Here is an 11,579-nt window from a genome sequence, read left to right as displayed (position 1 = left end):
TCCTCTCTTCTCTCTCCTCTCTCCTCTCTCCTCTGTGAGCTGTTCTGTAGGATAACAGTTAAAGTGTGAATCTATACTGCCTGAATCTGCTTTATGAGGGTTTTTTATATTTATTTTTTACAAGTAGCCCTTATTATCATCTTAAACAATTGTCCATTTTATTTCCTTCTATGTTTTCAAAATTCTCCAAATTCGGACGTTTTTTAAACATTTCGGACTTTTAATACATTTCTAAATTATTTAGAAAAAACCTGACTTTTTTTGGATGATTATGACTTTTTTCAAAATTCTCACTTTTTATAACATTCTGAGTGGATCTTCTCTCTTCTCTGTCAGCTGTTCTGTAGGCTAATATTTTAATTGTGAATCTATATGTTTTTTCTAGAAAAATATAACTAACGTCACTTACGGCCAAAACTACGCCCCGCCCACTTTCCGGTGAAAACTGCATTAGAGCGAAGCGGAAAATAATAGTGTCTTAAAGCTGCGGGGTCATATATTACACCTCAAACAACAAATAAATCCAGAGTTACGGTTTGATGCTTCCTCTACAGAAAAAAGGACGGTAAAAGCTACTCGGGGAGACCGACCGGACATCCATCCCATATGTATTCTCCGTAAAAACAAACGCTCTATTTGACACCATTTCCATATTGTTGGAGTTATTATACATTTTTTGACGAACAGACTGTTTTCTGGCATCACTTTAACATTTTACGGGGGAAATCTGCATTTTGGTTTGAGGGCGCAGTGCCCCCCCGTTACCTGGTGCAGACAAATCTCTGAATTATTTTAATTTACTTTGAATTTCTGCGCTGCCTGTGCTGAAAGTAAATTCTAAAGTTGTGATCGCCACCTTGTTTAAGCATATGAGATTTATTTACAGTCCAAAATGCTCCCCAAAGCAACTCAAATATGAAATCTTGCAAGTCTAGCAATACCTTTCATTTATTGTGTAGCAATAGCAGGGTTTCTCCACCTTTGAAACATTTCTGGAACTACACAAACCGTCTTTCCTTCCTGAGATATAGTGATAAAAGCACTTTTTAAACAATGCAACAACATTCCCTTTAGGTCCAGATGCTGATGCTGGCATTCTGCCCCGCACCCTGGATGTTATCTTCAGCAGCATCGGGGAGCAGGTGTTCAACGGGACGAGCGTCAAACCTCAGCGATGCAGAGAGTTCACCAGACTCAACGCGGAGCAGCAGGCCGAGGAAGCCGCCTTCAAGACACGCTTCTTCAGACAATTTAAAGAGGTAGCACATCTAGTATCCTCCCGTCTTTCATCTGCACAGCATTCAGAGGCAACCTGAGAGACGCTCGTAAAGCTCGTAAAGGTAGCTGTCGACCAACATGAGTTTTGTTTTTTTTGGCTTACATGACTTTTTATTTTTAGAGATCGTATTGAGAACAGGCATTTATGAAGGATAACATTGAGCTGAGGAGTAATTTGCACATCTCACAATTGCTGCTGTGGATAAATAATAAAGTCTTCAGCAGAGCAGCACCTCCAGCCTTAAAGTGGACCTATCATGCTATATTTGAATGATATATTGTAGGGCCGTACCTATACAAAACATGTCTGTGACTAGGGGTGTAACGGTATACGTATTTCGGTACGAGCCCTTCGGTTCGGGCCCTTCGGTTCGGTACACGTGTGTACCGACGTGTACCGAACGAATATAACATTAAATGTAAAAAATTGAGAACGTGAACAACTTGTTGGAAGTAATCTGAGGTGCTGCGTCGCAGCATTCAGAGTAATTTGCTCACATTGGTTTCAACGCGTCACAGAGCGAGCAAGTCATTTCATTGGACGAGAGGCATGCTATGAGAGCTGGTCACAGGTCCTCCAAAAAATCCTCCAGCATCATTGAAGTCTCCGGTTTGGGAACATTTTGGTTTCGCAGTTACGTACAAGGATGACGGACAAAGACAGGTGGACCGAACCAACGCTGTTTGTCGGCATTGTTCAACTAACATTGGTTACGCGGCTGGCGATACATCAAGCTTGCACACATTTGAAAAGGCATCACCGAACGTGAATATCACCGGTACCAAAAGAAAAAAGACTGAAGTGTAAACCCAACTCCCGCTAGCATGTAGCCTCCACCGCTCGCAGAGAGTTCAGACCGAGCCAGAGCTATTACACACGCCAAGTATCCTTATGTTGCCATGGTAGCAAAGCGCTACCTGGCTGTATCTGCTACCTCTGTCCCTAGCGAGAGGGTTTTCTCCACGGCAGGAGACATTGCTAGTGCCAGCAGATCTGCCCTTTCAGCAGCCATGTGGACAAGTTCATCTTTCTTTAAACAACATGAAAATACAATGACAAGCAAGTCCTAATGTCAAGCTGGCTGCTTAGGGACAGTACAGTTCAGATACAGATTATTTCAGTTCATCGAAATGCTGCACCTTAATGTTTATTTTATTATATTTTGTATTTATTTGAGTGAATATTCACAGTTTAATAATAATTAAAAAAAACTAAAAATATTTTATGTTTTGTGATCATGTTTTCTGCTGTACCGAACCGAGACCTAAAAACCGAGGTACGTACCGAACAGAAATGTTTGTGAACCGTTGCACCCCTATCTGTGACGTTTTTTTTCCAAATACCAAACGGTGCATGCATTTTAGCCATGCCTCATTTCGTTCTATTTCAGCCCTGTTTTTGCAAGGGCTGATTCTGTGGCAAATGAGCTACAGCTGACCACACCCCCCTGCAAAGGAGGGGGGCGAGGCACGAGCGTCATGTTGCCATGCTGTTACCATGCTGTTGCCATGCTGTTGCCATGCTGTTACCATGCTGTTACCATGCCACGGCAACCTCCCATTCCCCTGATAGGTGGAGAGTTGCCCATATATCAAATCAAATCAAGTTTTATTTATATAGCACATTTATAAACGATGTTTGGTGGAGCCAAAGTGCTGAACATAAAATAAAAATAGCCTCCAGTAGAGACACTTTACAGCAAATACAACAGCACAGATTGTTCAGAATATCAGTATGAGAAAAACGACACCCTCTGTCCTTGAGGCGCTCCTCGTTTCTGACGTCAGAACAATTTCAAATCTGGAACAGTCTGTATCAGATCCGTTGCAGCCCCGTTTTTAGAGATGTGGGTATGGAGGAAAAGAGAGAGGGTTGTGTTGTCTGACACTTGGTGAGTTCCCTGATGAACCGGGGCAGCGTTTCCGCCAGGGGGCGTCTTGCCGTCATTTGCCCTTACTCAGCTCGGGACGCCCTGGACTCGGGCCGAGGGCGTCCACAAAAATTAATAATTCGAGAGAAGATCCAGAGTTGTTATCGCTTGAAATGACGAAAAGGAAAAAGGACACGGACGTCCCGCTGTTGGAGGGGCGAAGGAGTCTGGTGGGATTCTTTTCGGAGTATCGAAGATCGTTTCTCCGACATCGAAGGTGCCTGCCGCAGGACAACACGGAACCTGCGCGATCTGGACGCGATGAGCGGGGTTTAGTGGAGCACGCGCGTGAGCTGCGAGCACCGGAGCCTCGCAGCGGCGAAACTGAGGCTCCGTGGTAAACTGTGGGAACACGAGGAGACGTTTGGGAGCCGACACAGCCGGCGCTTCAAGAGAGCCGAGCCAAATGATCAACTCACTAACGTAAAAAGACGGCGTCTGTAAGGGACGGCTCAAGTCAAAATTCAATTTTGGTAATTTGGATTGGCTTCCTATTTTGTATGGACATGCTTTTATTTTGAAGGAGAGGTAGCGCTGTTGACAGGAAGTTGTTGTTGCTATGGAAACAACGTGACGGAGATTAAAGGAGAAAAGTATTATATCTACATATAAAGACGGAGAAAGTAAACGATAGCGTTTATGGTTAAGTGTTAGCTCCCCCCGAAGAGGCACAAGCTCTTACGTTGATATTGGAGACTTCGATAAATTCAATTTGAGAAAAAACGAATATCCGAATAACGAAATTGAAACCCGAATAGTACTCCAACGAACGGGTATTCGGGTACAGCCCTACTCCCAGGTGAGAGGATTTCACAAGAACAACACATTTGAGTTTGAGAATTGTATTGCTCTTTCAAAGACCTTCGCTTTTGAGTTATTGCATGATACACATCTCATGCAAGTCGTCTTGTACACTTTGCGCATTTCTTAAAGCTCGTCAAAGTGGACCTTCCTCCCACCAACACGAACTCAGAACAAATCCCGTAGGAGATTATTTGCTTAAAGTTATTACTCTCGTGAGGCACTTTGTGATTCGTGACTTCAGGAACAAACAAAGGCCTTTTTGTCTGACACGCAATTTTAAAAAATCAACGCTGAGATTCAAAAATGTGTTGAACACAATCTTAATTTAACGAAAATTATCAATTTATTATAACTTGCACAAACATATGATCCAGTTTATCCAGCTTTCAAAAAAGTTGCATAAGATACAGCTTTCACGCTCGCTTCCACACAGGTGAGTCGCCATTATCCACGTGACCCAACTCAAAAACATGAATTACAAGATAATAAGTAAAATAATAATATGACCAAAACAGGGCTGCACGATTTGCGGAAATAATCTGATTGCGATTTTTCTGACAGATATTGCGATTCGATTTGCGATATTTTTTTCAAGTTTATTGTAAAATGCGGCCTATCTCCGGCTAGGAAGGTCGCATCAACGTGCTCCCGCCTCTAGCGCCCCGCAGCCCGAGCTACGAGTGAAAGAACTAAACTTACATGAAACTTGGGTTGCTTTAAAGTCGAGCTTCAGATTAAAGGTCCCGTGTCACGGCCATTTCCACTGATCATAATTCCATTGTTGAGGTCTACTAGAATAGAGTTATACCGTGCAATGTTCCCAACTCACATCGGTTTCTTATTCTTTCGTATAACGTTAGAGGTCCAACTCGGTGTCGTGTCGCCACGCCCGCATCTCTGGTCCTAGGTCGAAGAGGCTGGCTTCCGAGGGTGGTCTGTATCAGGGGCAGATGGTGATTATATGGACAGCGGTCTGCTCAGGGCCGCATGCCGCACTGTCCGCCAAGCCCCACGTCTTCATCGAGGTTTTAAAGCGACCGACCCCAGTTCGTAGACGGTTCGGAGCGGTCCACTGCCGGCGCGGTAGGTCGTCTCCTCCAATGGCGCCATCTCCTGGGTCCCAGATGTAACGGTGGATTCGGGAGGCCCGGCTGACTCCCACGCCTGCTTCCAAGCTGCTGCCACCCATGCATCTCTGGAGACGTCCTCAGAGGTGGAGTTGAGCATCTCTTGAGCTGCTTTGTTGTAGGGGTGGCGGGACATCGGTTTCTCAAACAGCATCTCTGTATTCACTCGCTGTCCTAAACGGCTTGTTGGAGCTCGCCAGTGTGCTCTGATTGGTCAAGCGACGTGCAGCTGCTCCTGAGTGCTGTGAGGAGCAGACGGGGCTTCCGTGCCGCTTGCGTCTCTCTCCCTCCCTGATTGTCTCCAGGTGCAGCCTCTCCCCCAGGTGCTCCCAATCCTCCTTAAAGGACCTGAGGAAGGCTGCAGTGGTCTCTCTCCTTCTCCTGTGGCTGCATGTCTCTGTGCGAGGCCTGTATATGTGTGCATGGTTAGGAGTTGTGTTCCTGTATACTTTGGTACCCTAGTTTACTTTACAAGTTGGCTGGTGAGCCCGTTTTTCCTTTTGTCCAATAAAACCTCAATTTGTGGCTTCGATCCGTTTCCTCTCCTTTTTCTCTCGCCCGGTCATTTTATATTCTGTTACTTCCCTTTGGTTCCCCTGGCCCAGTAGGGAACGCAACAATCATAAATACACAAACAATGAATACTAACGGAGCGTCCACACTACAGCTTCAAAGAGAGCTTGGAGCTGGGCGTGTCTGGAGCTTGGGGATTTTATTCAAGCAACACGACCAACAACCAATCACATGAATCTCCCGCCCCCGACATACAAAGCAAAAAACCCCGGGATTTTATGCGAGCAATATATAAATATATAAACTCCCCAAACAGGCGAAAACCCACCAGTTTCCCCACTGCCTCTGCCACCTCCCTCCATGCCTGGCTCCTCCGGTGTGTATCCCGGTAGGTGAAGAGGGTCTGGTCATACAGCACCGGGTGATTGCTACGGCGATAGTTAGTTTCTCCTCCGACTATTTTTGAAATATAGAAATGAACGGCGGGATATCTCTCCCAGCTTAGACGCGGTTTGATTGGCTACGGCTTCAGCTGTCAGATTTTCAGAAACGAGATTTGATTGGCTGGCGCTGGCTACTCCGAATGTTCAACTTCTGATGGCGGAGACGGCGGAGACGGACCGCTCTGCTACCCACAATTCAGTTCGGCGAAAAAGCGAGGCAACTTGACGTCACCCCATTGAAAGTGAATGGGCAGATTGGAGTTTTCGACGCTGTCGTGTGGACGGGCCGTTACAGGTTGTGTACCCGAGTCTCCCGCTGGTCCAAACACAGTAGGAACAGCATCGTTCTTCAGTGCCCTACGCTGAGCATATCCGGCATGAATCGCTGAAAGGTTTGGGAAGCTTTGTTTCGTGAAAGGCTGGCAGGGGGTGTGGCCTCTGGGTATCCCCACGTCACAGTACCCAGGAAGGAAATGAGAAATCTCCAACGAGGCGTTTTGGGCTGCTGTGTTACGGTACGTCCACAGCAGCAGCTTTTCAAAAATCTTAAACTATTGGAGCTGGGCGTGTCTGACAGCTTGGGGATTTTTTGCGAGCAACGCGACCAACAACCAATCACATGAATCTCCCGCCCCCGACATGCAAAGCAAAAAACCCCGGGGATTTCATGCGAGCAATATATAAATATATATATATATATATATATATATATAAACTTCCCAAACAGGCGAAAACCTACCAGTTCCACCCACTGTCTCTGCCTCCTCCCTCCATGCTGGTTCCTCCGGTTTGTATCCGTTAATAGTTCTGGTCGTGAAGAACCGGGTGATTTTCTCCCGTAACTTCTCGTTTGGAATATGAGGAAATGAACTGCGGTCTGGTTCTCCCTGCTTACACGCGGTTTGATTGGCTAGCGCTTCTACTGTCAGATTTGCATAAACGTGTTTGATTGGCTGGCGCTTCCAGCTCAGCTTCAAAAGTTGAACATTGCTCAACTTTTGAATCCTGGAAATCTTCGCTTCGCTCCCCCACAATGCAGTTCGGCGAAAAGCGAGGCAAAGTGACGTCATCCCCATTCAAAGTCAACGGGCAGAGAAGCGGTGGAAGTTTCTTCTGAAGCTGCCGTGTGGACGTACCGTTAGTTTTACTCGCTACAGGGTGCACTTTGAGGGTGTTCGACTCTGCAGACCGTTTACATGCAGACAAACCTTCAGAACGCAAGGGGACGGGTGCTAACCGGAAAAGCACGACATGGGCCCTTTAAGATTCACCCTGTAATAGAAACACGTGATGGAGCATTACTTGCTTCACCAAACCATCTAGGAGAGCTCCATTGGAAGCCATTTGGCGGGTGATTGGATCAATCTGTCACCTTCTATCACGGGCCACTTCTGATTGGTTAACAATGGCTGGTACATGTGGAGCACAGCACTTCTGATTGGTTAACAATGGCTGGTACATGTGGAGCACAGCACTTCTGTTTGGTTGGACACACAAGAAGACAAAAAAAAAACTGCAGGCTTTGCGATTTCAGAATTGAATAGTTTAAAATCAACAATTTCTGGCGCGTTCTGATAAAACGCTGCTTTACTGTGATTTTAACATTTGAATCTTTAATTTGTCGTCTAGAACGAGAGGAGCAACGCCAGCCTGCAGAACTCCACCAACAAGTCTCTCTTTGAAGGCAAGATTTCTCTGAATCTAATAATGTTTTTTCATCTCTTTGCTTTTTGTTATACATTAAAGTGAAGCACGAAACGAGTTCTGTAACTGCAGCTCCCGTAGAGCGTGTTTCTTGACGATGAAGACGGGTTTTTTTTTACGTTCCTCTCCGTTTCAGGCACCTCCGTGATGGATACTTCAGAGCAGAGGATCAATCTGGAAGTGGACACAAACACAAAGTTCTCTGTTTGGGTTTCTTTCTGTGAAATCTACAATGAGAACATTCACGACCTCCTGGAGGCGGCACCCAGCGGAGCCATGAAGAGGATCAATCTGCGCCTTTCACAGGACATCAAGGGCAACTCCTTCGTCAAAGGTGAGACACTTTGAAGAGTCCTCTCCTGCTGATGTTCAGGTGTATATCAGTATGTAGTGTCTCTACTTTAAAGAGTCCTCTCCTGCTGATGTTCAGGTGTATATCAGTATGTAGTGTCTCTACTTTAAAGAGTCCTCTCCTGCTGATGTTCAGGTGTATATCAGTATGTAGTGTCTCTACTTTAAAGAGTCCTCTCCTGTTGATGTTCAGGTGTATATCAGGATGTAGTGTCTCTACTTTAAAGAGTCCTCTCCTGCTGATGTTCAGGTGTATATCAGTATGTAGTGTCTCTACTTTAAAGAGTCCTCTCCTGCTGATGTTCAAGTGTATATCAGTATGTAGTGTATCTACTTTAAAGAGTCCTCTCCTGCTGATGTTCAGGTGTATATCAGTATGTAGTGTCTCTACTTTAAAGAGTCCTTATTTATTTGTTTGCAGATCTGCGCTGGGTTCAGGTGAATACGGCAGAAGAAGCTTATAAAGTGTTGAAGCTCGGCAAAAAGAACCAGAGTTTCAGCGAGACCCGACTCAACTTCCTGTCCAGCAGGAGGTGAGGAACACAGTTCAGACCAAAAAGGTCAAATAAATAAATAATAATAAAAAAACTGAATTATCTGTGAATCTGTTTATGTGACGTCTTTATGTTCCTGTCAACACACAGTTAGTAACCCCTCAGTATCCTTTCTCTATACATTCCCTCAGCACTTGCTCAATTTTGGTTTTTACCTTACTAAATGCTACGTTGCCTAAAAGTTTGAGCAGAGTAAGTCTTCGCTGAGTCTTAAGTTTCCATGTTTGTTTTTATTTCTTCCGGTGTTTTCTCCTAATTGCATATCATACAATTTAAATGTGTTTAATTTTTTTCCTGTCTGTCTGCAGTCACAGTATTTTCTCCATTCGGATACTGAGGATTGAAGACATTGGGACTCCGCGGGTCCACACAGTCAGCGAGTGAGTGACACTTTAATATTTAGATGTTAGACGTGTTGGTATGCTTCTGACTGGCATCGTTGTGCAAAATTATCTTTAATTTCTCTTGTTTTCCGTCATCAGGTTGTGTCTGTGTGACCTGGCTGGATCGGAGCGGTGTGCAAAGACTCAGAATAAAGGAGAGCGCCTGAAAGAAGCCGGGAATATTAATATGTCTCTGCTGATCCTGGGAAAATGTCTCAACGCACTGCGACACAACCAGCAGGCCAAGTGAGACGTTATCCTGTCTGGGACTGGTCGAATGGTTTTAAATTGTGATAAAAAAAAATATGATTAAAAACAGTCAAAATGTTGAGGAGAAAAAGTAAGAATTCAGAGAGAAAAAAGTAAACCTTAAAGGTGGGGTTGGTAATTTTGGAGAAACCAGCTCGAGTGCGCTAGAATCTGAAAATACACAGACGGAAAAAATCTGCCCCTTCCTTACAGAGCCCCTCCTCCAACACACACGAACGCACACATGACCAATGAGGGCACGAGGTAAGTGTGTGCCCCGATGGAAGGCTGACAGGCAGGTAGGCCATCCAGTTATGATTGGTCGTGCTTTTTACAGCGCCACGGCTTCCACAGATGAAATATTTTAATGGATTGTTGTCAAAGCACTTCAGATATTCATTGCTATCGGGATGTTAAGAGCATTCCATGGAATATAACAAAAAGTGTATCTCGAGCCGGTTTCTCAAACTTACCTACCCCACTTTTGACAGAAAAAAATTCAGTGAAAAAAGTAAAGATTCTGAGAGAAACGTTTCCGAGAAAAAAAAGTAAAAATCCGAAGGGGAAAGAATCTGATCAAAACTATTTTAAATTAGGAGAAAACACATTTTGAGAAAAAAAGTCAAAGTCCCAAGAAAAAAAAGTCAATACGTCAAATTTCTGAAATAAAAGTCAAACATTCGGAGAAAAAAAGTCCCAAGAGAAAAACATCTGATCAAAACACACTAATCTTGTTCTCAACAATTTTAATTTTTCTCAACATGTTGAGAAAAGAAATCTGAGAAAAAAAGTCTATAAATAAATTCTCAACATTCGTCTTCAACGCTTCCTGCTTTACGTAACTTCTACAAGAGATAGTTTAGCGCAACGATTTTTCACAACAAATGTTGAGGGAAAAGTCAAACATTCGAGAAAAAAAGTCAAAATGTCAAATTTCTGAGAAAAATTCACATTTCTCAGAAAGAAAGTCAAACATTCGGATAGTCAGTCCCAGGAGAAAAAAATCTGATACAAAAAATCTTGAAAACAATTATCAAAATGTTGAGAACAAGATTTCTGAGAAGAAAAGTCTAAATTCTTTGAAACAAGTAAAAAATCTCAAGGGAATAAAATCAGATGAAAACTTTCAGAATGAGGAGAAAACACATTCTGAGTATTAAAAAGTCAGAATGTTGTGGAAAAAGTCTACCGTACTTTTCGGACTAAGCCGCGACTTTTTTCCCCATTTTTTGTGTACAGCTAACGGCCACTAGGGGACCTCCTACATCTATGGATTTTACAGGTAAAATTAACCACCTTTAACTCTACGGGCTCTAGGACCGGTCCGCGCCCGCCACCTTTAAGCGGCGGGCTCCAGCAGGAAAAGCTGGAGGCCGGAAAAGAGTGAGACAGGTAGCGCGCCAAAGTAAAAGTGGAACCGAGAGACAGAACGAGAGCAAGACAGACGGACAAGTTAGCTGCTGCGGCTCATATGCTGGTGCGCTTTATAGTCCGAAAAGTACGGTACTTTAAAAAAATCTAAATTAGTAAAATTAAACTCAACATTCGCCTTCAACGCTTCCTGCTTTCCGTAACTTCTCCAGGAGATAGTTTAGCGCAGCGATGTGCCACAAAACAAGTGATGCTCACGGATCTCTTCCTCCTTCAGGCCGCCGCAGCACGTTCCCTTCAGAGAGAGCAAACTGACCCACTACCTGCAGAGCTTCTTCTGTGGGAGGGGGAAAGCCTGCATGATCGTCAACATCAACCAATGCGCCTCCATGTACGACGAGACCCTCAACGTCCTCAAGTTCTCTGCTGTGGCCCAGAAGGTACACACACATCTTCTCTCTCTCTGAACTCGGCCTTTTTAAACTCCGCTGCAGCCAAATGCAGTCTTTTTGCCCGTCTGTTTTTTCTATCGTGGAAATGCCGTTCTGGTTTGTTACGACCCGGCTCAAAAGGCCACGACGAAGAGGACACGCACCATGTCAACGGGTGGCAACAGGTGTTCATTTGTACACACAGTCAGGTCAACCAGTTTGCCATACTCAACGGAGCCGGGTGTCTGCAGGGAAAAGCAGAGAGGCTTTAAAGAGCTGCAGGGCACCAGACCCCGTTGCCCCGGGTTACTGCAATCAACGACAGACGGGACCGCCACACGCTCTCCAACGATGAACCCGTACGGGCAAAACTCAAACGGACTATAACCCTTAAAACAAGACAAAGTTAAATATAACCTAGAATAAATAATGCGTTCTCT

General features: G+C 44.6%; 1 protein-coding gene across 1 annotated transcript in view; it reads left to right on the top strand.

Annotated features, from left to right (window-relative positions):
• The window catches only part of kif20ba (kinesin family member 20Ba), a 91,741-nt gene that overhangs the window by 18,933 nt on the left and 61,229 nt on the right, over positions 1–11,579 (top strand). The window contains exons 5-11 of the mRNA XM_071205613.1: positions 1,075–1,259; positions 7,726–7,780; positions 7,937–8,134; positions 8,573–8,684; positions 9,014–9,085; positions 9,188–9,334; positions 10,986–11,148. Of these exons, the coding sequence (XP_071061714.1) occupies positions 1,075–1,259; positions 7,726–7,780; positions 7,937–8,134; positions 8,573–8,684; positions 9,014–9,085; positions 9,188–9,334; positions 10,986–11,148 (932 nt within the window). The remainder of the gene's footprint in view (positions 1–1,074; positions 1,260–7,725; positions 7,781–7,936; positions 8,135–8,572; positions 8,685–9,013; positions 9,086–9,187; positions 9,335–10,985; positions 11,149–11,579) is intronic.

The sequence above is a fragment of the Pseudochaenichthys georgianus genome, chromosome 15 (assembly GCF_902827115.2).
Source record: "Pseudochaenichthys georgianus chromosome 15, fPseGeo1.2, whole genome shotgun sequence".
In the NCBI taxonomy this organism is placed as follows: domain Eukaryota; kingdom Metazoa; phylum Chordata; class Actinopteri; order Perciformes; family Channichthyidae; genus Pseudochaenichthys; species Pseudochaenichthys georgianus.
This window is presented reverse-complemented; position numbering and strand designations above follow the sequence as displayed.